Source organism: Canis lupus, chromosome 38 (assembly GCF_003254725.2).
Source record: "Canis lupus dingo isolate Sandy chromosome 38, ASM325472v2, whole genome shotgun sequence".
NCBI classification, from domain to species: Eukaryota; Metazoa; Chordata; class Mammalia; order Carnivora; family Canidae; genus Canis; species Canis lupus.
The window spans coordinates 2690167-2716037 of NC_064280.1; the positions used below are offsets into that span (position 1 = coordinate 2690167).

General features: G+C 48.6%; 1 protein-coding gene and 1 long non-coding RNA gene across 8 annotated transcripts in view; one reads left to right on the forward strand and one right to left on the reverse strand.

Moving 5' to 3' along the window:
* The first annotated feature begins 170 nt into the window (after nt 1-170).
* LOC112643207 (uncharacterized) lies at nt 171-6302 on the forward strand. Its single transcript, XR_003125708.3, has 3 exons — nt 171-488; nt 5551-5633; nt 5734-6302. It is a non-coding gene; the product is annotated as an uncharacterized LOC112643207 (long non-coding RNA).
* Nucleotides 2659-25871, reverse strand: part of SLC41A1 (solute carrier family 41 member 1) — a 32318-nt gene continuing 9105 nt past the window's right edge. For 4 of the 7 annotated variants that reach the window (XM_025421090.3, XM_025421088.3, XM_049106868.1 and 1 more), the window contains 9 exons: nt 23208-23315; nt 22085-22156; nt 21302-21446; nt 21011-21157; nt 20221-20368; nt 19264-19343; nt 18272-18406; nt 17796-17944; nt 12051-14601 (listed from right to left, as the gene is read on the reverse strand). In XM_025421090.3, coding sequence (XP_025276875.1) covers nt 14416-14601; nt 17796-17944; nt 18272-18406; nt 19264-19343; nt 20221-20368; nt 21011-21157; nt 21302-21446; nt 22085-22156; nt 23208-23315 — 1170 coding nt within the window. In that variant the 3' untranslated portion in view covers nt 12051-14415. Of the gene's footprint in view, nt 8620-12050; nt 14602-17795; nt 17945-18271; nt 18407-19263; nt 19344-20220; nt 20369-21010; nt 21158-21301; nt 21447-22084; nt 22157-23207; nt 23316-25871 lie in introns of those variants that run through there. The other 3 variants (XR_003125706.3, XM_049106869.1, XM_025421091.3) reach the window with 3 other exon arrangements.

The window sequence follows — 25871 nt, forward strand, 5'->3', positions numbered from 1 at the left end:
GGCTGCGCGGCCCCGGTTCCTCCGCGCGCATCACGTGCGGAGCGGCTCGGTGCACTACATTTCCTAGCGTACCCCGCGGCGAGCAGACCCGGCGGAGCGCAGAAACTCGCCCGCGAGGCCTCCTGGGAAATGTAGTTTATGCACTCTGCTTTTTAAAAGTCTACGCCAAGTGTCCAGGCTTTTCAAACTCCTTCAGCGGTTCTTTTTTTTTTTTTTTTTTTTTATTTATTCATCATAGTCACAGACTGAGAGAGAGAGGCGTAGAGACACAGGCAGAGGGAGAAGCAGGCTCCATGCAGGGAGCCTGACATGGGATTCGATCCCAGCTCTCCAGGATCGCGCCCTGGGCCAAAGGCAGGCACCAAACCGCTGCGCCCCCCAGGGATCCCTCTTTCAGCGGTTCTGAAGCTTCAAGTAATTCTGAAATAGAAAGATCTTTCGGAGGCTATTTGTTCCACGCGAGGTCACCTGCCGAAATCCTTTCCCAGGTAGATGTCTCACTGTCTTTAAAGGTTTTAGGAAACTACGATTAAAAATTATTCCATAGATTATAAATTATTTTACTAATGGAAGCTCAGGCCTCATCCTTCATGCTCCAGGCGAAGCTCATTTGCTATTTCTTCATTAGATAGACAAACCCGGGATCTTATGAATATGACAGCTAGCTCTTTTATTTGCCACATGGCCCAGCATAAGTCGGGTTCAGGAACACTTGATCAAGAGACTGACCCTTAGAAAAACTCGTGCCATTAAATGTCAATTAGTATCATCTGATAACTGGCCACAGCAGTAAACGTGGAAAACAGTAGATAGTTCCTCATTCTCACTTCCACAGTTCCCAGTCTATTATTTGAGCTGGAAATCAACTGGAATAACTGGGAGTCTTCCTTCATCTTTTGCTGCTGTTGCTCATAAGTAATCATTAAACTACAGGTTTGCAATGACTTAAATTTTTCAGCCTACAGCTTTTCTGACCTGTCCCATCTTTAAAGGGTCAAGGGGACATGAGTTCCATGGCAAGCAAAATGGCTCCATTTTCTGGGCTTTTGCCAGGAATAGAAGAGAAAACAGCAAGGCCATGGGAAACATAGCTCAGCCAGGTCTCTTGATAGAGAGGCTATAACTTATATCCTGCGAGGAAAGAACATCAGCATGGTTTCTAAGGTATATAGCCCAAAATGTTTGTTACCCAGGTATGGGAGGTCAGGCTGGCTACCTGTCATCCCAAATGTCTGAGAATCCTTTCCAGTGGTCTCTTCTCAGTTCCCATTGGCTTTGACATAGTTGACTACTCCTTGACATTTATTTCTTGCATGGCTTTCTTGTTCATCCTCCTATCTCTGATGATAATCACCTTTTTCTTTTATGGTATCTTTCCATCTCATCGCCCCCAAAAGGAGCTATTTTTTAAGGCTTGATTCTTGATCCCTGAGCTGATCATTCTTTAAATTCTTTTTTTTTTCCTTAAGATTTATTTATTTATTTGAGAGAGAGAGGAAGAGCTCATGAGCTCACACACCAGTGAGAGGGACTGGGGACAAGGGAGAGAGAATCTCACGGAGACTCTGTGCTGAGCATGGGGCCCAATGTGGGACTTGACCTCACGACCCTGAGATCAGGACCTGAGCTGAAATCAAGAGTTGGACACTCAACCAACTGAGCCACCCAGGTGCCCCTCATTCTTCAACCTCTTTAGTGAATTGCCCTTGGCTTCATATATCTCTTAGTCTTGACTTTATTATATTTTTACCACCAATCAATTATGTTCAACTGCCATGAAGGTGCTTCCACTTGGAGGTCCTTTCACAGCTTCCCTCTTACTGCATCATCACAGAAACAGCTCCTTTTCTCAGGTTCTCTATTTTTGTCACTAGTCTCATTGTTTCTTCCTTCCACTCAGGCTTTGAACCTTGAGATTTAAAAACTTTTTATTTTACTGTGGCAGGAACGTAAGGCCTACTCTCTCTTTTTTAAGAAAAGATTTTGTTTATTTTTTGAGAGAGCGAGCGAGCTCATGAGTTGGGGGAGGGGAAGAGGGAGAGGGAGGAACAGACTCCCAGTTGAGCAGGGAGTCCAACATGGGGTTTGGTCTCAGGGCCCCAAGATCATAGGCAGATTCTTAACCAACTGAGCTACTCGGGCCCTCCCCAAGATCTACTCTCTTAACAAATTTTTAAATGTGTAATGCAATACAAAAAGTACAAATGTTTAAGTGTGCAGTAGAGGTACCATGTTGTATAGCAGATCTCTAGAACTTCCTCATCCTGTGTAACTGAAACTTAGGCCCATTGATTAGTAACTCCCAATTCCTTTCTCCCCCCATTTTTTGGCAACCATTATTCTACTCTTTGATTCTATAAATTTGTCTATTTTATTTTTATTTTTTTAAAGATGTATTTATCTATAAAGAGAGCATGAGTGCATGTGCACGTACACAGGGTGGTGGTTGGGCAGAGGGAGAGAGAGAATCCCCAAGCAGACTCCCTGCTGAGCTCTCCGAGACCAGCTGAGGCCTCCATCCCACGACCTGAGATCATGACCCAAAACCAAGAGTCAGATGCCCAGGTGCTCCTAAATTTGTCTATTTTAGATATCATATAAATGGAATCAATGCAGTAGTTGTCTTTCTGTGATTTGGTCATTTTACTAAGCATAATGTTCTTTTTTTAAAATTTTATTTATTTATTCATGAGAGACACAGAGGCAGAGACACAGGCAGAGGCAGAAGCAGGCTCCGTGCAGGGAGCCTGACGCAGGACTCGATTCCGGGTCTCAGGATCAGGCCCTGGGCCGAAGGCGGCGCTAAGCCACTGAGCCACCCGGGGCTGCCCTAGCATAATGTTCTTAAGGTTCATTCAATGTGATTGCTTACTGCAAAATTTCCATTTTTATAAAAGACTAAATGCATAAACCACGTTTCTTCATCTGTCTGTTGGTGGACATTTAGGTTGCTTCCATATCTTGGTTATTTGTGAATAGAGTTGTAATGAGCATAGGAGTGCTGATACCTCTTCGAGATCCTGATTTCAGTTCTTTTGCATAAATACTCAGAAGTGGGATTGCTGGATCATAGGATAGTTCTATTTTTAGTTTTTTGAGGAACTTCCATACTATTTTCTAGAGTGGCTGCATCATTTTGCATTTCTACTAACAGTGTGCAAAGGTTCTGCTTTCTCCACATCCAACAGTTGTCTTTTTTTTTTCTTTTCTTTTCTTTTTTGGATAATAGCCATCTTGACAGATGTGAAATGATATTATATTGTGGTTTTGATTTGTATTTTCCGGATGGTGAGTGACACTGAACATTCTTGTGTACCTATTGACCGTCAAATCCTTAGCCAATGTTTAAATCACATTATTAGTGTTATTTTTGGTTTTTTGCTATTGCAGGCCTTGAGCATTATGAACACTTCCTTTTACACACATCACTTTACGGCCCCTTCCTTTTAAAAAAGTCAATCACCACATTTTCTGATTCTTTTTTCAAAAATATTTCTTCACCCACACTTTCTGCTTCATATTCAATGTTCCTTTCCTGGTTTAGGCTTTCATTATCTCACAACTGGATCATCTTCAATAACCTGCTTATTGGTCTCCCTGATTTGAGTTTCTTTTATCTTCAATTCATCCTACATGCTGGTCAGGGTGATTTCCTTAAAACATCATTGTTTGTTCCTTCAACTGTCTAGCAACTATCCAAACACTTGGCAACCTCCCTGAGCTAGTATCCAAAATCCTCTGTGCACTGGCCCCACCCTCCCTAACCACCTTCATCTCATCTGATCTCAAATGAGAATTTCCCCCTTCAACAAGATCAGGTGACTTACACTCTTTAAAAGCCCTATTTCCTTTTTTTTTTTTTTAAAGATTTTTATAATTTATTTATTCATGATAGACATAGATAGAGAGAGGCAGAAACACAGGCAGAGGGAGAAGCAGGCTCCATGCCCGGAGCCCGACGTGGGACTCGATCCCAGGACTCCACAATCAGGTCCTGGGCCAAAGGCAGGCGCCAAACCGCTGAGCCACCCAGGGATCCCCAAAAGCCCTATTTCATTTCTGACTTTGCACCTTTTCCCTGGGGTATCTTGCCTCTCAGAGGTAAGAAACCTCTTCAGGTTTCTCTTCACATACCTAACTCTTCCCTCACTTCAAGTTCTCAAACTTCTGTGTGTGTAAGAATCACCTGGGGCACCTGTTCAATATGGATTCTGATCCAGGGGAATCTGTCTTTTTCTTTAGTACTAACGTGATTCCTAGATCAGATTCCACTTTGAGAAATGCTGTTAAGGCCTGACTTAAGTGTCAACTCATTCGTGAACATTTTTTTTTATTACTGCAGCCCTTATGCATCTCCTGTAGCATTTACAATCAGCCTGACCTGTAGACACTTATATATATGACCAATTTATAATTATCCAACTTATAAGCAACCAGCGTGTTGCCAAGTAAACAAGGACTTCAAATTCAAAATTTTGGTTTTGGGGCCTGTTGTCTGTGAGAGGAACTCCCCAAAGTTTCCCAAATCAGAAGTGTGAGGAGTGTGGGGTGCCTGGGTGGCTCAAGCAGTTAAGCGTCAGACTCTTGATTTCTGCTCTGGTCATGATTGCAGGGTTGTGAGATTGGGCCCTGGGCTGGGCTCCACACTGGGCAAGGAACATGCTTAAGATTCTCTCTCCTCCCCATCCACCCTCTTTCCTATTGAAAACAAAGCAAAACAGGTGTGAGAAGCAAAGATTTAAGAGGCAAGATTAGCAAGTTCCTGGTATCCCCCAAATTACAGAGTTTCTGTCAAAGAAGCATCACTTCCTTTGTTGGGGTTGGGGTGTATTTCTTCGACAGTAAGTTGCAGTTTCCCAGTTTCCCCTAAGAGGGAGGGAAAGCGTATTTGGAGAGCCACACAACTGATTTGCATAGACGTATTTGGAACGCAGGATTTTGGAAGCTGGGGAAAGTGATAAGCCTTGCTTTGTTACTATCACCCTTCCTATGGCTGTGTGCCTCTCTCCTCTTTACTTTTTACTTCTCACTTTTTATTTTGAAAATGTTCAAATGCATAGAAGCGTTAAAAGAGGAATACAGTGCATACCAGTAAGTCCTGCAGCTGGGTTTCCATTAGCAACGTTGTGTCAGAGCTGCTCTCTTTGTGTGTATTGAACCATTTGGAAGTAAGTAGTACACACTTCATCCCTAAGGACTTCAGCACGCAGCTCCTAATAATAAGATTTTCTTACAAAACCAAAATACTGTGGTCACACCTAAGAAAATTCACCTTAACTCAAGAATGTCATACGCAGTGTACATTTACATTTATCTGTGGCCATTGAAATATTTTTTCCTCATTTTTTCCTGCCTGTGATCTAGAGTGCAAAGTTCATGTGTTGTGTTCGGCTGTTTTATTTCTTTCATCTTTTTTTTTTTTTTTTAATGTAGAACTATGCTGTGTCCATTATAGGACCCAGTAGCCTTGTGTGGTTATTTACATTTTAATTAATTAAAATTAAATAAATTTAAAAATCAGCTCATTAGTCATATCTGCCACATTTCAAGGTGCTGAGTTGACACAGATGGCCAGGGAACAGCCCAGCTGTGACGTCCACCATCACAGACAGTTCTGTCAACAGCATCAGTCGGTAATCTATTTTGCTTTTCATAACATTGACTTTCTTTTTAAAGAGTCTGGGTCATTGTCTTATAGACAGTCGCACAATATGGGTTATCTGTTTTTTCAAGGTGAGATTCTGGAAAAACATTTTTTTTGGCAAGAACCCTACAGAGAGGATGTATTCCATCACTAATTGCAGGGGCCTGCTGGTGACACCTACAGTATGAATCAATAACTGCTTATGAAAGAGGTGACCCAGCACCAGGCAATTGCCTAAGGATGGAAGAGAAAAGGGTTTATATGGTCTCCAGAGCATCTACCACTATGCCAGGATCAAGAGGAAAAAAAAATTCAGCTTTGTGACCTGAAACACAGACCGAAGTGACGCAGCAAAGCGGCCCAGCAACACAGGAGAAGAGGGACTGACCCAGGGAAGGGTGAGGCCATGGGGCTCTGGCTGTCCTTCCGCCGCAGACTCCATGCTTATTTAAATAATCATAACTTCTGGGGCAGCCCGTGCCTGATTTCGGCTCAGGTCCTGATCTCTCCTGGTCCTTGGATGGAGCCCGGAGTAGGGCTCCATGCTCAGCGGGAAGTCGGGTTGAAGATTCTTTCCCTCTCTCTCTCCCTCTGGCCCTCCCCCTGCTCCTGCACGAGTGCTCTCTCAAATAAATAAATAAATCTTATAAATAAACAATCATCACTTTTTGGTGATTGCTTTGGGCACAGGAAGCAGCTTGGTGAGATGTCTGTGACCCAGCTAAGCATTCAGCCAGAAGGCTTCACACCAGGGCCCCCTAGGGAACCCTCTAGAGAGAGGCTGGCAGGCTCCAAGAGCGATGTGCTGCTTACTTCTCCGCAGGCTTGTGCTCCAAGTCTGGGGTGAACTTTGCATCTGGAAGAATCTAGAGACACATCACACTCTAGTTTTTACAGTTTCATTGCCATGTTTGTCTCCTTGGAAGGGTCCTCTCCCCTCCACTCCAAATAAGGACCAGAAAAGGGCAGAAGCTAGACAGGGAAATTTTGATTTAAAGAACTGAGTGCGTGGTCCCAACTGTCCACGTGGCTCTGCGGAAGTCGAATCTGTACAATGAAAGGGTTCCCTTCCAACACAGAAGATTCAGTTCTAATTTTCTATGACCTTTTAACTCTATGAGAGGGGAGGAAGGCAGAGATCATCGTACCTAAAGGCCGCCCACCAACAACCCCTTGCCCCTCCACCAAGACTTGGCATACCCTTGTCTCCCTAGCTCCCTCAGAGTTAACCTCTAACGAGAACATTCATGAGAAGCCCGCAGACAGGAGACTGGCTGAAGGTATACACACATCTAAAGAAGGAAGGTGTCGATCTGCAGGGGAGCTGGTCAATCTCAAAGGTAGAGAGAGAGGACACCTCAGGTGTCTCTGGGCTCTATCTGGTAGACACCAGAGTCTTAAGGGAATATCTATCTGGCTGTTTGTCAGATATCCCTATTGTGGAGACTCATGCAGCTTGAATAACAAGACCTGGTGTCATTTTATCTTCAGGTAATAAAACTAACTTCATTAGGATGCTAAACTCTCTGGCTACCTTCTGATCACCTGCCTTCCCATGTAGCCTGCTCCAGGGAGCGATTGTGCTGGGTGCACTGACACGTCCGTTGGATCCAGGGACTGTTTGGTCTGATGCACAGGCCTCCACGAATTTGTGGGTCCAAACTGGCCTCCGTGAGATGATTTCTGGATGGAACTGAGTTTCTGAGCCTCTAAGGATGAATCCAGGCCCAGGGGCATGGTGTGTTCCTCTAGTGGAGACCAAGCTGTGAAGACAGCTGGTCCTAATATCCATGATAGGTCTGGGTCTGCTAACATCTTCTTCTTTTTTTTTTAAAGATTTTATTTATTCATGAGAGACACACAGAGAGAGGCAGAGACATGGGCAGAGGGAGAAGCAGGCTCCCTGCAGGGAGCCTGAAGTGGGACTCAATCCCAGGACCTTGGGATCACGCCCTGAGCTGAAGACAGACCGTCTACCACTGAGCCACCCAGGTGCCCCTAGGGTCTATTAACTTCTTGATTCACTAGTTTCCTTCTATCATCCCAAACTTTGTATTCTGGGTATTTTTCTTCTCATTTTGCTATACCATCCATTCAATCAACATTATATCATAATAATAAAAGCATCTGTTTATTGAATCTTCTGTGTGCCCAAAAGCCCCACAAAGAAGGCATTATTGTCCTATTCTATAAATGGGACAATTAGGGGATCAAAGGAGGCTGCTTATGACCACCAGCTCAGAGAAGTGGGATTCAAATCTGTGTCTGTCTACCTTTACCTTAATTAAGCTTGTGGTTAATTGTTAAAATAATAACAATTAAGCTACATGACGAGACTAGGGGGACTTCCCAGAAGGAGAGTTTTCTAAGTTTCCTCATTCTGAAAGTGGACACGGGGAATCTTACTTATTGAGGTCAAAGAGTAAGAATCTGCCTTGATTGGAGAAGCACCCTGGCGATTGTGCTTGGTTGGAGCAGAATTTCAGTGATGCCCTAGGGTGTCTCAGAGGACTCTGACTGCCATCATTGACTGATACAGGAAGGAGATAACCCAGATACTAAGCAGAGCAAGACATATGGAATGTAGAAGCATGGGTGGGCACACGATGCATTGTTCTGTCCTCCATAGCACGGGAGTTAGCACGGAGAAGGATCAGTGGCTGCGCTCCCAGCTTGGGAGGGGTTCCCCCAAGAGTACCGCAGGCACTGGGGACATTCCTCCACCCAAGCCTTCTTGAACCTAGACAGAAGGACATCTCTGACTTTAGCTTGGCAATCAAGAGATCTTAGTAAATATTTCATATTTGACAGGTCATTTATTCTTTTTAAAAAAGATTTTATTTATTTATTTATTTATTTATTTATTTATTTATTTATTTATTTGAAAGATAGAGCGAGTGAGCAATGAGGGGGGAGCAACAGAGGGAGCCAGGAGCTGGATGCAGGGCTGGATCCCAGGACTCCAGGATCATGACCTGAACCAAAGACAGACGCTTAACTGACTGAGCCACCTGGGTACCCCATGTCATTCATTCCCTTGAAGGTTTAGTTTCTCTTTCACAGATTTCTTTTTTCTCTTTCTTTCTTTCTCTTTCTTTCTTTCTTTCTTTCTTTCTTTCTTTCTTTCTTTCTTTTCTTTCTTTCTTCTCCCTTCCTTCCTTCCTTCCTTCCTTCCTTCCTTCCTTCCTTCCTTCCTTCCTTCCTCTCTCTCTCTCTCTCTTTCTTTCTTTCTTTCTTTCTTCTTTCTTTCTTTCTTTCTTTCTTTCTTTCTTTCTTTCTTTCTTTCTTTCTTTCTTTCTTTCTTTCTTCTCTTTCTCTTTCTTTCATTTTATAATGTTTTTAAGATTTAAATTTGAGATAACATATAGTGTAGCATTGGTTTCAGGAGTAGAATTTAGTGATTCATCACTTACATGCAGTACCTCCTGCTCATCCCAACAAGTGCCCTCCTTAATGCCCATCACCCATTTAGCCAATTTCTACCCGCTCACCTCCCCAACAGCCACCCTCAGTTTGTTCTCTATCGTTAAAAGTCTCTTACGGTTTGCCTCCCTCTCTGTTTCTTTTTTTTTTTTTTTAAGATTTTATTTATTTATTCATGAGAGTCAGAGAGAGAGAGAGAGAGAGGCAGAGACAGGCAGAGGGAGAAGCAGGCTCCATGCAGGGAGCCTAATGTGCGACTTGATCCTGGGACTCCGGGATCCTGCCCTGGGCCGAAGGCAGGCACTAAACCGCTGAGCCACCCAGGCATCCCTCCCTCTCTGTTTTTATCTTATTTTATTTTTCCTTCCCTTCCCCTAAGTTTCTCTGTTTTGTTTCTTAAATTCCACATATAAGTGAAATCATGTGATACTTGTCTTTCTCTGACGGACTTATTTTGCTTCTTTCCAGATTTCTAACTCCTAAAAACCAAACACTTCACTTCTGAATAATTTTTGAGATAGTCAACAACTTAGGTAACGTACTTGAAACTCACACATGTGACAGTCCATGGCAGAGTCAAGGACAGAAAAACATGTGGTTGTTCCAGGCTGACCACAGTCTGGAGCTCCCTTAAAGCCATGTTCTCTATCTACTTGTTCAACATTCCTTTGATAGGGGCTAAGAGAAAATCATTTCTATAATATTCAAAATATGAAATTTTTGCCATGCACCAAATATGACATAACATTTAAACTTATTTGGAATTATTTTAACTTTAAAAACAATCACCAATAGCCAGGCAGCATTTGTCACCCACACTTAACTAAACATGAATATTGCCATAAAGTCTTTTAAACTATGTTTAAAAAGTCTTTTCTGGCTGGCCAAACTGTTCTCACTTTTCTGCAATTTCTGTTTTCTTTCAATTTGTATGTTCATTTTTAATTTCCTGAGGTATTCATTTTCTCAGGAGCCACATTAAAAGATTCTGTAGCTAGATAATGTAATAAAATACAGTATAGTGCAGTAAACAGCAGTATACTGTCCATTATTCAGTTTCTGGATTTTAGCTGAAGGAGAGCTGATTTCAAGAGACTGTCTGCTGGTGCTGCCAGATCTCAGGGTTGGTGATGTTGCCTGTAATTATGTTGCAAAGATACCATCAGGGCTAGACTGGCGCCTGGGAGGCATGTTTTTAAATGTCCACTGGAAGATATTATCTATTTCAGTAGACAATTAACATTGTACAGTAATGTAAAGTGTCTCATGGGCAAAATTGAGATAACGGGCACCATATTTCTGATCATTTCAGCAATGCTTTTGTGTTCTCTATATAGGGCACCTTGGCCAGATGTTTCACCTGGCTCCAGGCCTAGAGGAAAGGCACTGGGCTGAGAGAAACCTGGGTGTGAATATGTGACCTTGGGCCAGACACCTAACTCCTCTGAGACTCAGTTTCTCTCTTGTAAAATGGTGATAACATCGATTTTGCAGAGTTATTAGAAATGATATTTAAGTTACAAATGAGGCCATTATTTAAAAGTGTACTGTATAGTATAAGATACTGTGCATTAAAACATTATACAAATAATAATTAACAAGTGATTATCCTCTTTCTGTTAATCCTTAATAACCTTATTAACATATTGGTCTTTGAAGAGTTAGTCTGAGAGCCCAGGCCTGTTATAAAACACTGATTTTGTAAATGTTCTTTCAAAAAAAAAAAAGGGGTAAATATGTGAAGTGATAGATATGCTCATGGGGGGATCCTTTCACAACATATACATACATCAAATCATCATGTTCTATTTTAAATATTTTACAAGTTTGTCAATTATACCTCCATAAACCTGAGGAAAAAAAAAAAAACTGAGATGACTAATGCTCAGCACTTAGTATATGCTCTATAAGGCCATCATGCATCCTGTGGGGAAAAGGGACCCCGGGTGGGTAGGGGTTCCCAGCAGAGGCTTTGGAGTCAGACATGAGGGCTCTGCTCTCCCCTATCTGCCACCTCAGAAACACTGCTTTGTCATGAACGTGTGTCTGTGTGTGTCTCAGAAGGCCACGTTAGCACCCTCTGCCTTCCAGACTCCAGCCACTTGGAACTATCTGTGGTTCTCCTAAGCTCCAGGCTCGCTTCCCTGCCTTAGCATATTGTTCCTTCTGCAGGATGGCTCTTTCTCTTCCCACTTTCTGCTAAATCCTATTCCCTTTGGCTTCCTCCCAGACTTCCTGTCGAGACTGGGTTAGGTATCTTTTCCACCTGCCAGCTCCCATAGCTACCCTCCATGTACCCTTAGGGTCACCATATTGATATTCCCTGGTCATTGACCGATCCCCCACCCTTTAAATATTGACTGGTGTTTGGTGGTTTAGTGGGTGCTAGGCACATTGCGCGGTGCTTTATGTGCATTATGTCACTGAAGTCTCCTAGCAATCGTAGGGAAGAGGTATCGGTACAGATAAGGGAAGAGGCTCAGAGAGGGTACCGGATTCCCTCACATCACACAAGGGGCAAACGGAAGTCCTGGGATCTGGACCCAGGCTGGTCTGACTCCAAACCTTTTGTAGTCTATTATGAATTTCTAAGGGCTTACAGGGTTGAGCACAGTGGAGGCGTGTGGTAAGTACCTGACAAATCAGAGCGGTTATAATTTTCACCCAACCAGATTGTCAGCCTCTGCAGGGAACCACAGATGCTTGTGCCCCTTAGCACGGTACCCTGAGGCCGGCTCTGTGTGGAAGGACACCGCAGTGGCTTCTGAAATGTGTCCCAGAGCACCACTCACTGTTTCTTGATAAATGACTGATGCGTGTGCGTGTGTGTGTGGTGTATGGTGTTTAATCACACATCTCTGTATCTAAGAGCTGTTTCATTTCTGGTCATGCTCTGGCCCCTTTGCACATCTGAGTAAGGAGGGGAAACAGAACCACCAAACTGCTTTCTTTCGGGTGAGACACACAGGAACTAGCAACCACCTAAATAAACGTCCTCTTTATTTTACCAAATATAATTTATCAGTTACGTTGACATTTGTCAATTCAGTTATAGTAACTATAAATAATTCTCTTAAGACACAGTTCTGTAACTTTTTAAGGATACAAGAGTAAACCAATGTTGCTCCTTGCAGCCAGGCCAAAAGTACATGCAGTTTGTGCAATCAGGGGAAAAGAAATGAATCTTCCACGAAAGTCCACTTCATTTTCTTTTCCTCTCCACCCCGTGGTCCTCCCTCTGCTCACATACTCAGGGCTTGGGGCACGCCCACCTTTTCCTGCTTTTTCAGCAAAGGAGGCTCCAGAGTCTCCAGGGTGGCCTGGCTGAACTCCAGGGGTGAGGAAGAGGTGACTGGGGCAGGGGCAACAGAACACAGGGGCACAGCCTCCAGGGCAGAGGCCTTGGTTTTGGTGCCTGTACAAGAAGAATGTGTGTGCAAATGTGTCTGGAGGTGGCAGGCAAGCTGAAAGAGGGCCTAAGGGAAGAGCAGAAACAAGCCGGGGCTGGTGTTAACGAGCTCTGCCAGACGCAGCCCAACCAGATAACCTCTACGATTCCTTCCAATTTGAAGATTCCAGAAGGTGGTGTGGGTGGAAATGGAGGGAAAGCAAAGATAGCCTCTGGAGCTACATACAGGCCAAGTTCTTGGGATGAGGCATGGTTTCAGGTCACTGCCTAGCCTGCGGCTACAAAGAGGAGGGTTTACGGGGAGACTGTGGCTGGAGAGGCTGGAAAAAACCCGCATCCAAATGCTCAGATTTGCACACATGCAAGTGTGGACAGACTTCTGATCTGGTCAGAGCAGTGGGTGGGGCAGATGCAGAGGCTCCAGTGTTCCCTGAATCTTGTACTAGGCAGAGACGAGTAGCAGCAGCTGGTGCTGTCCAGCCTGCTGGGTCTGAATCCTCTCTCGAGTGTCTGGGGAGGAGAGGTGGAGGGAAGAAAAGGTGAGGATGGGTAGTTCCAGGAAATGAGCTGCTGGTTGAGCGATGGGGCTGGGGGCTCTTGCTGGGATCGGCACTGCACAGAGGGGAGACTGAGAGGCAGAGCCTGGCTTGAGGACACGGATGCAAACACTTCTAGCAAGGAAACCTTCTCTGTCAGATTGGAAGGGGCACAAGGCCTTTGTATGTGGGGAATGAGGTGAGCTTAAAGCTGCTTCCCCGACCACTGGCTTTGTACCTAACACACGGTAGGCACCCAATCACTACTGCTCAGTGAATGCTTCAGACCATGCCTGCACAAGAGCTCCTCTTGGGGAGGCTGTGTATTTGCTGAATGGGTGAACAAGTCAATGATGGATGAGGGCAGAAGCCAAGAGAGAGGAAAACTGACCTCCACAGCATGACAGCAGGAGTGATTTCAGGAAGTGCCAGAGTCTAAAGTGACCACATGAAAGGTCCTCGTTAGCAATGAAACACACCTGATTGCCCTCCACCTCCCAACGATCCTCCAAGTGCTCACTCTCTGTCCCTAACCTCAGAACCCAACCTGGCAAGCTCTGGGAAAGACAGTATTGAGAGACAATTAGACATGAAGACTAAACAGAGATAAACAGTTTGTCCTCTGGTCCCAAAGAGGATATAGATCTTGGTAAATCTATTGGTGGACATGGGTCAACAGAGAGACCAGGCTACTGCTCATTTCTTCTCAGATGTGACAATCAATTAGAAAAAGATCAAAGGGAGGGGTTGGTGGTGTTTATCAGGCAGCTGGGTAAGGAGTGTGTATACAATTTGAACAATTAGTCCACCTCACTCTTTTTGGGATGGAGGGCTGAGGATAGGGCTAGGATTACATGGGGCCAGGAGCAGCTATCTCCTTACCAGTGCTTTGAAGTTGGTCCATTTCTAGAAAAATGTGTATTTTGCAGGGTGGGGGGGGGGGAAATGATATTTATCTCTCTGTTCAATCAAAAAGAAAAGAAAAAGAGAAGAAATAAAAACAAACCCCAAACACCAGAGCCCATTCACAAAAAGTTTCTCATTAGGGCCATGACCGAGTTTGCTAAAGCTAAACCAAACGTCCCCAGATCCCAGATGGAAACCCCTGCCCCCATCCACCTCACCTGGAGGCACCCACCATGAAATTGCACTTGGTGATTGTCTCAAAAATCTACTTGCACGGCTTATCTCAGTCCATCTGTCCTGTCTGAATTTTTGCTGTACAAACTTGGCTCAATGTATAAAAAAATTCCCATTGAAAATAATGAGAATTCGGTATCAAAGTGAAGTCCTAGAAAGAGGTGGGGGTGTGGAGTGGGGTGGGGGAAGGGGAACAAAAGAAACAATTCAAACAGAAAGTGCAGGGGGCGGGGCGGGGGGGTGGGAAAGGTTGAGTGACCAGGCTAGTCCCCAACATCCGTGTCTCGGTCCCCAATGAGCCAGAGGACGTGGAAGCTGAGTGCTAGGAGCCCAGTGCCAAGCAGGTCCCCCAGAGCTGTCAAGTACGGGATGGAGAAGTTGTCCGGGTCCAGGCCCCGGCCCCACATCCAGTGCACCATCCAGTCTGCGATGTACAGGAGAATTAGCACCTGGGGAAGACACAAGGGCCCGGCCTGTAACCATCCCCTCTCCAGGGGGAGCCAGAGGCCACACGATAGAAGACATTCATTGCATCACGTGGCTCAGCTAGCCACAGTCCATACGCTGGGACAGTTCATCTTCCCACCCCAGCATCCCCTTTATGCTCCTCTGCTGCGCAATCACATGCCTGGAGCAGACGATCTGCATCACTCCCCAGGACCTCCGCCATCAACATTACATTCTGCTCCCAAATTGACCAAAGAGGGACTTCCTAATCTAAATCCTACTTATTGCAGAAACTCAGCCCTCTTGCCTCTGATTCTGGGTCATCCTATTCTTGGGTCACCCTAGCACCTGCTATGTGGGCCTCCCCAGGAGCCTGGCAGGGGGCTGGGGACTGGAGCTTGCTTTTCACATAGGGATTTCTCCTCGGAGCAGAGCGGAACAAGGACAGAGTGTGAGGCTGCTGTCCCCACAGCTGTCCAAGTAACAGTCGATTATCCCAAGCTAGCTTCCTCCTGACCCTTTCTATTCTCCTGTTGTGGGCTCAAACAATGCAAGTCTAGTTTAACAGCTCTAGCCAGATAGAACTACGGGTAAGCCAGCTAAATATAAAGCAGAGAGTGCATCTCAATTCAAAAGACATTTTGGATTTATCTGCTGCTTTGATTTATCTGTGCCCTTGCTTCCCTTCTATTTCTACAGATGGAGAATGATCTCGATTAGACCTTTGCTAGTGGGCCCAGGACCAGTAGTATATCAACAGCAGCTGGAAGCCGGTTAGAAATGCAGGATCTCGGGTCTGGCTCTTGATCTCAAACAGAATCTGCATTTTCACAAGATTCACATACACTTTGAAGTTGGCAAAGCACCTGATCTGGAATACCAGGGGAGAGTGGGGTAGGCAGGCTTGCATCTTCTCTACCCTCAGCACCATTCCTGACATCTGGGCTCCCTAAATGACTGTATCTGCACGAGAATGAAACCCTTTCTACCGGTAAATCTCCAACACAGTCATTTGGGAGGGAGGTTTTACTCTTAACTGTACTTTGCAAAAACTGTGGTATGTAAATTCCGCTCTGAGGGGCTCAGATGCAGGAAAAGCACACGCATGGGGGATCCTGAAGCCAGAACTGAGACCTAATTTTAAGCGAACTTGTTTATTCTCCTGTCTTCAAGGCAGCCAGAGGTTATGGTTCTAGCATCCTTCATGCTGCCCCTGCTTTGCACACAGCTGTCTCATGCTCCCGTGGCCTGCCCCTGGCCCTGGGTGAGGGCCAGCCCCCATAACGCTGCGCCCTTCCCAGCAGCTGCAGAAGAGTCCTGAATAAAGAGCGTGGCCAGCAGGATTTCAGGACATGCTTCAGGAAGGGCCTGACAGCAGCTGTGCCCTCATTCCAGCCTCATTCCAGGGACACATGGCTGAGAGGAGGGGGCAAAGGGATGAGGAAGGATCTACCCAGGGGACCAAGTGCCCTGCTCTGGCCCTCCCCAGGCCTAGAGAAGACTGCAGAGGCAAGAGTACATCCAGCGTGTCTGTAATGGGTAGTGAAGCCAAAGTTTCTCCTCCTCAGCAGAGGGCAAGGGCTATGCCCCAGCCACAGACCCTTGGCATCCCCGCCCTGCTTTCCCACCAAGTGCACTTCACTCCAACTTGAAAGGGGAGTGTGGCTGCAGGGCAAAGAGCATATGGCTGGCTGATTCTTAGTCTGGCCTTGGCTAAGATGTCCCAACACACAACCTTTAAGGTTTGGGGGGAGGGGCTTGGGGGACAAGTGGTTACCAGTAGGGGACTGGTTAAATGAAATTATATATATCTACAGGATAGAAGAATGCAGCCATAAGAAAATCAGGGTGCTCTTCTCTTTATGTATTGATGTGGAGTGATCTCTAAGATAAACTCTTAGGTGAAAAAACAGGGTGTGGACAGTGTGTAGAGTACACTTCATGCGTGTAAGAAAAAAGAGGGACGCCTGGGTGGCTCAGTGGTTGAGCCTCTGCATTTAGCTCAGTGTGATCCAGGGTCCTGGGCTCGAGTCCTGCATCGGGCTCCCTGTGGGGAGCCTGCTTCTCCCTCTGCCTGTGTCTCTGCCTTTCTCTCTGTGTCTCATGAATAAATAAAATCTTTAAAAAAAAAAAAAGGGAGGAAAGTAAGAAAAATTATATGTTTCCTTGTATAAATATAGAATAAGCTTGAAGGATATACAAGAAGCGGACCACATGGATGGCCAAGAGGAGGCGGCTGGGTGGCAGAAAGAAGGCAGGAAAGAGGAGCTTTCACTTTGTCAACCTTTAAAAAGTTTTGAGCTATGGGACTGTTCTTACCACTCAAAAGTCAAGTCTAGAGAAATTGAAAATGTATCATAGGGTAAGTGTGGCTCCAAGGGGAGAGCATAAGTGGGGGTTTTCATGATGGTAGAACAGTTCCATATCTTGACTGTGGTGGTGGACAGACGGATCTACACATGTGACAACTGCAGAGAACGAAACATACATGCAAACACACGGGTGTGTGTGCAATCAGGGCAAGCCCTGTGGATTGTTCTAATGGTGATTTCCTGGTTTTGTTACCGTACTGACTTATGTGAGATGTTACCACTGGGAGAAACTGGGTGAAGAGTACATGGCATCTCTTTGTATATATTTTTTGCAACTTCTTGTGAATATATCATTATTTCAAAATAAGAAGTGGGAAAAAATGGGATAATGGTACAAGGGAGAGAGTGTATCATATTACAGAATGGCAAGGCTGGACAGGATCCTACAGATTATCTAGTGGGGTGGTTTTGACACTTTTTCAAGCTGTGAAACCCTTCATTTAAAAGACATTTTCTAGGGGAGGGGTGAAAAAAAAATAAAAATAAAAGACATCTTCTAAGGAAGCCCAGCATGCAAAACAGCCAAGTGGAGTTCTGTGGCAAGGCCAGTGGGGGTGGCACCCCAGGCCCACCTGCTCAGCACCCTACACCTCCTGCCTAAAAACCAACAACTTGGGTCCTTTCCTCTCAATTTGTAAATGTGTCACTGAGGCTCAGCGAAATAGAGCAACTGGGGCAAAGTCACACGGCATGTCAGTGACTTTGCTGAACTACGGCCTGTGTTCTCCTGAGCCCCTGTCCGGTGTTTACTGGCCACCTACTCAACAGAGGAAGCGGTGGTGGAGTGGGTGGCAGGCCCTCCCCACACTCCTGCCACTCTGTACCTGGAGCAGTGCGGCTGTCATGTAGAAGATGATGAAGATGAGCGTGAGAGTGGTGTGCCCGCCCTGCATACAGCTGATGGTGTAGAGGAACACCAGGTGTCCTGGAACCACAAGAAGGAAGAGGACTCGGGCCGAGCGAGAATTCACATCTGGTACCAGGAGAGAGAGGGGATGAGGAGTGAGGAGGAGGAGCCCTGGCCCCAGAAGGCCTTTCGGGCAGGAGGTGCCACCCTGCACTTCAGAACAGCAGGCAGCGGACAGTCTGTACCTCGGCACCCCAAGATCCCCAGCTCCCATGGCGTCCCCAGGAAGGATAGTCTTCCTGCCTGGGATCTGCTCTCCAGACTGCTGGTACCCAGCAGAGAGGGCGATGCTGCCTATCTGGGTCCCAGCTGTTTTTTAAGGGAAGTTCACTAATGGTCGGCCCCCTCCCTCCAGGCCTGGAATGGACTAGGAGGCTGGGACTCTGCCATTACCGGGACTGAAGAAGGTAGTACAAGGACTGGGGCAGCGGCGAGGGACTTGCTCAGAGTTCTCGCCTGGCATCCCATTCATGTGCAGGAAGGTGGAGATGCGGCTGGCCTGCACTGCCACCAGATTGCCCCCAACACCTGTAGAGAGACATAAGCATTCAGACGTGAAGGGAGTGAGGAGTGGGGAGGGCATGACACGTTTGCCAGTCCCCAAGAGAAGAGCGAGACTCTAAGAAGGAACACAAACACCCCCCCACTTCCAGAGTCTTCCAGGTTGCTTCCATCCTCCCCTGTACTGAGACGTGGCAGTCCCACGTGCCCCTAGGGTGCTGAGGATGCAGGAAGCAGCACCGACTCAGGCCACCTGCCATCCCACACAGCCGAGGCAACAAGACCTGGCCTTGCCCAGCCCCTCTCCGCAGCTCTGAGCAGACCTGGGCACCCCCTGCTCCTGTGCTGGTTCCAGGAAGCAAGTTCAAGTATCAGGTTGGGCTCTGGACTCTGGTACTTCTAGGAACCGTGCTTGTAGTTGTTTGCCCTCTCCGCACTCCCTCCCTGACCTATTCCCTGCTCTTCTCAGCCTTTCTTTGAGCTCAGAGAGGCTGACTTACAGACTGCATCACCCAGGCTCCCTTGCTGGCTGCTTTTAATCGGGTTTGTTCATCAGGAGGTGCTAGTACACAGTCAGAGAGGGTGGAAGGAGAGGGCGCTCAGGTATTTTTTATCTTACCCCTGTTGGGGGCAGAGGAGTGTTCTCTCTAGGCTCCTATAACGTTACTTTCTCGCCCCCTGACCTTTGAGGACAGTGGCTTCCGGTTGTTGCTAATTTCTGGATCCTTCCTCTATTGCCCGCTCCGTGAGCAGCCCCCTGGGTAAAGTCTTGAACTACCTGAGCTGGATACTCTTGCTGCCGGAATCCTGACTGATACAAAGGCCCCTATAACCTCTTCTCCTGTCCTCTTCCCCTTCCCCGGCAGCTGATGCCAAGACCTCACCATTAATCACAGGTGTGAAGACAGCCATCCCTGCAAAGTTGGGGTCTGAGACCGTCTTGTCCAGGATGAGGCCTCCCACACTACACAGACAAAAACAAAGTGACACAAAGATCAATAAAGGGTTGTGACTCGGTTCCAGGGATGACGGGCCCATCTGGCCGTGGGGAAGAAGGGAAGCAAAGTGTTCCTAGGGTGGGGAGGGGAGGGCCCCTTGACTCCTTGTCCTGGCCTCCTATTCCAGACCAGCTGTTGCTTATAACATTCAGACTTGGCACGGTGTCCCCAGAGCAAGATGCTGGCACAGAGTCAGGCCCCTGCCTCCTGTACCTGCCCCTGCAGGCTGGTATGAGGAGCACAGGGTGAGCACCCCATGAGGACTGAATTGACTTCCCCTTGTGGTAATGGCACCGGCTCCTCCTCAGGAACTGCCTATCTCAAATTCAGTCACTATGGTTCGGACGACAATGCCCCGGTGATGGCTAGGCCTCAGCCCCATCCAATCACAGCATTGCCTCCCCGAGGCCGCAGTGATGCAGGCACAGCCTTGTGACTGGCTAAGAGCCAGTGAAACTCTGGAGTGGGACTTTGTGGAATTGCGGAGAGACTTCTTCTCACCACAGTCAGTAAGAGTAAGGGAAATAAGTATGCACCCGGAGCCGCGGGCCATCATGGGGAAAAGCAGAGCCGAGACATACAGAATGCCAGAGCCCTGATGGGATGGATCATCTGTGTCCCTGAATCCAGCTTTGCCTTTTTAACTATCTAAGCCAGCACATTCTGCTTTTCAAGGAGACCCATTTCGGATGGCTTCTGTCACATGTAACAGAAGGACATGGAGCCAACACTCTTGAAGGCATTTCTAGGGTCTGTACCACATTTCCTCTCCCTGGGGCTCCACGGGGAGTCTGTGGCAGGGAGGGGCGTGAGGGAGGGTGTGTAGCAAGGACCCGAGCCTACCTGCTGATAGCCATGGCAATGATGACAGGCTCCCAGCCCGAGTACAACACCTCCCTTGTGGCTGGGCTCCGTCGGGCCAGCACCACCCAGACAGGCAGCAGGGCCACGAAGAAGGCACACACCAGGGGATAGATGTATTGCCAGTCATCTGAGAGAGGCAGAGATCAGAGGGAGGTAAGCACTGCGGCTCCCTGCTCAGGCCTCCCCCGGCTCGGCCCGCCAACATGCCGGCAGATCCACAGGAACGCCACACTAGGTGCCTGTAAATACATAACCTCATTGATCCTCCCGTAAGCCCGGGAGAGAGGTGGGGCCAGCCTTGTCCATTGTGTAGATGAGGAAACCCACCTGCGAGCTCCCCAGGCACCGGGCTTAGTAGGGGCAGAGGCCAGCCTCCACGTTCCTTGCTCTGATCCCCAGAAATCACTTTCTCCCCCCCCTCCTTCTCCCTGTTGCGAGCAGATTCCAGGCTTCAGCTCCTCTCTGTCACCCTTTCACCTTGACTCCTCTAAGGCAAGTGGGAGTTGCAGGACCAGGCAGGAATGTATTTCTCAGATACTTTCCCCGGTGCCCCCGCGGCCTGCCCCTCAGCCTCATGTCTTGAAGCTCGGGGTAGGGGTGGGGGTGGGGGTGGGGAGGGGATGGAGGGGGGGGTGTTAGAACCAAACTGCTCCAACCAGATAGTTGAGAACATCGAGGAAATCCTTACACATTTGCAAACTCACTGCCATCTTTCCTAATCCCACCCAGGAGTCCACCCTGGTCACACCCTCGGTGGCCTCAGTCTCACCCCGCTCCAGGTAGAGTCCCCAGCTGATGCCTGAGAGCAGTGCCAAGGTGATGAGGTCACCCAGGCTGGCAGCAATGGGCGTGGCTACATTGTCCGGGTTGATTCCAATCTTTCTCGAGCCAATGATGACTCCAATCATGATCATACCTGGGGAGGAAGGGGAGGGGCCGGGCAGGGCGAGAAGAGATAAAAGGGTATCAACAAACAAAAGGAGAGACTGAAGGTGCCAGGCACAGCTGACACCCCTAGGGTGGCCCTCCCTACTCCGTTGCCCCTCCCTTCCTTCTTTACCCAGGACCAGGGAGGCAATGAAGGCCGTGGCCACGCTGCTGGCACAGAGCAGGAAGGCGTGCGGGATACTGAAGTGGCCGTCAGGGATCCAGCCGAAGACGACGGCTGCGATGGATGCCAGGAAGCCCACGACCGTGGCTTGCACCTGCAGTGGGAGTGGTAACTCAGAGAGCCTCGGCGGCAGAGGGTTCCCTAGTGCAGGCTGCCGAGCACTCGGCCAGCTCTCTTCCTGGCTCTTAGCAGTCCCAGGAGGCAGGCTGGGCTGAACTGTGTGGTCTTTCAGGAATGATGTCTTTATTTAGTTTCACACCAGACACTAGTACTGGGCAGCGCACCCCGCGGGAGCCCAGGACGTGGTACTGGCTGAACGAGCGTTCCTCTGGGGATTGGGGTGAAAATCAGCAGAGCCCGAGCCTTCAGTCAGGAGACAAGGCCTGGGCCTCAAGGGGGAAGACTCCCAGTCTGGAACCTGCGGAACCTCACACGGAGATGGAACAACAGCGGACAAGGACACTCCAGCACTCCTGAGTCTGAATTGTGGGAACTCGAGCCCAGTGGACCCCTGCGAGCCGAGAGCTGACATGGGGCCTTCTGGGGCCCTCCCCTTCTTGGCTGCTTTCCTGGGAAACTTGGTTACCTCCTAGAGCTGCTGCGGGAGAAGCCAGCTCGGCAGGACGCTGGCGCCTCGCTTGCAAGGCAAGCCGGCTGGGGCTGTACTCAGTCTTTAAGGTTCCTGACGAAGAGGGAAGCTTAGCCCACCCTCTCGGGTCTCCGCTTTCTTACCTGGATGAGGGCCATGTTCCCGGTGATCATCCGCCAGAGCTCCTTGGGCGTGTCCATGTGCCCAATGTTGGCCTGAGAGAGGGAGAGCAAGGGCCTGAAGCTCCGGGCTGGAGAAGGCTGTTAGGACCCTGCCTGGATCAGGAGGTCTGGACCGGGACATAACCACCAGGGAAAGTCAAGTGGCATCGGGGAGGCCAGGAGAAGGAAGGAGCTAAGGAGCCCGAGCTCCTCCAGCTGGTGGGCGCGGAGAGGGCTCCCAGGGCAGGCCCCTCTCTCCTCCTCCTCCTCTCAGGACAGCTGCGAGCAGAGGCAGATTCCACCCTGGGCACTGCTCATCTGGGAAGCCCGTTCCCGCACGGGTCAGAATGACCTGGTCCCTGACCGGGAAGCCAGCTTGCCATTCTAGGTCAGGGAAGGTCAGCTGCTGGTGCGGGACCGGGCCTGCAAGACGGTGTGGGGAGAAGCGAGGTGGTGCGAGGGCAAGCTGGGGTGGGCTGGACAGGCTGCCACTCTCTCTGTTGCCTTCTCTAGACTTGCAGCCACGTGGGACATCCCTGCCACCCGGCTCCCCTGGCCTCCCAAGTTTTATTGCTTCCCACTTCCCACCCCAGGCCCCTGTATCTGATTCAGTCTCTCGACCATCGTGGCTGTGGGAAGGGGGAGTGATAAGCAGCCCTCTCTCTGTCTATTCCCTTAATGAAGAGCAAGCTGCCATGAGGGAATGGGATGGATGGGGGGCTGGGAAGGCCTGGCTCTGCTCCTGCCCAGCTGCAGAGTAGGGCTGGAGATCAGAGGAGGCCCCCATCTGTGCAGGTGGAGGGACCAGCGTGATGCTCGCCTGTCAAAGCTGCACAAACAGTCACGAGGCGGGTTGCAGAGCAGGGGGTGAGGCAAGAGTCCAGGAACGGCCGGGACATCCAGAAACCGAGCCTGGGAACCACTCTAGGCAGGGAGCCCCTGCCCAGGAGCAGGACACCCAGCCTGGGATCTCCCTCCACCTTCCCACCCCAGCCCCACACTCCAGGCCTGGGCGCTTGGGAAAGGCCCAGAATGATCTCCCAGTCTGGTTCTGTGCTGCCCCGAGGCTTCTGTGTGCCCCGTGCTTCCCTGCCAGGACACTCACTGCAGTGGACAGCCTCGATGCCAGGGTCATTTCCAGGTTCCCCTTAAGCCCCAGCAGTGCAGGCACCAGGATGAAGACCTCTGTCACCTTCTGGAAGACTTCCCAGTGCTACAAGGTGAAAACAGAACCCAGGAATTTCAGTGCCCCAAACGGCTGGCATCACATTGAACAGATAGTCTGGGATCAGGGGCTTGAGGAGGAAATGGAATCAGCAGGGCATGAGCACACAAGCCGCCTTTTCTCCAAGAACCCTGGACCCAAACCAAGACCATGGTGCTCCAATAGCAAAGCTCCCCCTTTCCGCCACCCAGAAATGGGGAGATGTGGAGGGAGCCCCCTGCCTGGCCCCACTCCCTCTGCCTGCTTTCTGCAGCCAGGGGACAGGAGGTGAGGGCCCACACAGCCGCCACCCGGGGCTGGCTTACACCCCAGAACTCCTTTGTGATCCCCCCTCAAATAGCAATCTCCAACCTCTTTGCCTTCAGCCCAGTTTCTCTGTGGCCTCAACCTTGGGTGGTGTTGTCTCAGCTGTTGAGAGCTGGGCTCCATGGGGCTGGGGCTGGGGCTGAGGAGATTAGAGTTTGTTTGGTTTCTGTGTCCAAGGGCTTTGGGCCTCAGCCACAGCAACTCTCCTCCTCAATAGGCTCTGAATTAACACCAGGCCCCCCAAACCTCTGCGTGCTGGCCTGTAAGAGGCTTTCTAGGCCTCCTCTGCCATCTCTCACCCCACATTTCTCCCCCAAGCTCTCGGTTAGGAGAGGTGAGTGTCCTGCAGGATGAGCACTGGATTAGGAGTCAGGTGACATGAGTTCTAGTCCTGGGACATCAGGCCTGGCTCTCCCACCAGCTCCTTCAGGTAAGAGCTAGTAAGTGCCAACCATGTGCTAGGTTAAGTGCTCTACACATAGTTTCTCATTTTGTCCAACAATCCACTCAGATGGGGGATATTTTTTTCCCCATTCTGTGAATGAGGAAAAGGAGTGTCAGAGGGCACCATGCTAGTGAGTGCTGAGGGACAAATCCAAAGGAGCCAGGGTTGGCTATTTGAAAGCTACTTTAGTTGCAAGTGAAACTGAAGACTCGCAAAGAAGCTTGGGATTGCATCTCCCTCTCTGGTGCTGACTGCCACATGGACTTCTTTCTTTGTTCTTCATTTGTTTTAGGAATAGAGGGAGGAGGGGGCAGACGGCCGGGCGGGTGTGTGTAGGGTGACGAGGGTGTCGTGGTCAGGAGGCAGAGTGCTGCAGGTGTGAGGACACTGGCCTGGGAGCCTCAGGTCTGTACAGGGAGACCACAGGGATGGGCCTCATGCTACCTCCCCAATGTTCCTCCACCTGGACCAGCGTGGGGACCTCAGACACACTATGAGGGCATCAAGCTCCTGACTGTAAAATGGACGATTCAGAAGCCAAGTCGGATGGTCTCTGAAGGCCGTTCCAGCATTGACACTCCACAGTCAAAGGAGGATAGCACCCACAGCTGCAAATCAAACCCACAATGAGACAGATCACCTTATACCCATCGGGATGGCGACTATGAGAAAACCCCAGAAAATAACAAGTGTCAACAAGGGTGTGGAGAAACGGAAATCCTTGGGCACCGTTGGTGAGGATGGAGAATGCTGCAACATCTATGGACAACAGTACAGAGGGGCCCCCTGAAATTAAAATAGAACTGCCATATGATCCAGCAATCTCACTGCTAGGTAGAGATCCCAAAGAAGTGAAAGCAGAGTCTTGAAGAGATATTTGCTCACCCATGTTCATAGCAGCATGATCCACAATGGCCAAGAGGTATAGGCAACCGAGTGTCCACTGATAGATGAATGGACACGTACAAGTGGTATAAACGTACCATGGAATACTACTTATCCTTCGAAAGGAAGGACATTCCGACCTGTGCTACCACATACATAAGCCTGAAGGACATTACACTAAAGTGAAACAAGCCAGCCACAGGAAGACAAATGCTGTAGGATTCCACTTATATAAGGTATCCAAAGTAGTGAAACTCATAGAAATAAAAAGTAGAGGGATCCCTGGGTGGTGCAGCGGTTTAGCGCCGGCCTTTGGCCCAGGGCGCGATCCTGGAGACCGGAGATCGAATCCCATGTCGGGCTCCCGGTGCATGGAGCCTGCTTCTCCCTCTGCCTGTGTCTCTGCCTCTCTCTCTCTCTCACTGTGTGCCTATCATAAATAAAATAAAATTAAAAAAAAAAAAAAAAAAAGTAGAATGGTCAGTTGCCAGGAGCTGGAAGGGAATTTAGTGTTTCATGGTTATAGGGTTTCAGTTTTGCAAGATGAAAAGTTCTGGAGATCTGCGTCACAACAGTGTGAATATACTTAACAACTACTGAACTGCACGTTTAAAAATGGTTAAGCTGATACACTTTGTTATGTGTGTGTTTTTTTTAATCACAATAAAAAAAAATAATAAAGATGAGCAAGAAGTATCAGAGAGGGCTGGGGCTAGGGCCAGAGACCCGGGGAGACTGGACACCAGGAAGGCCTATAAGATAAGGATTTTTCTTTTTTCTTTTCTTTCTAAAAAATTGTATTTATTTCAGAGAGACAGAGATAGCAACTGAGATAGCACAAGTGGGAGAAGATGGAGAAGCAAGCTCCCCACTCAGCAGGGAGCCCAACAGGGGGCCTCATCCCAGGA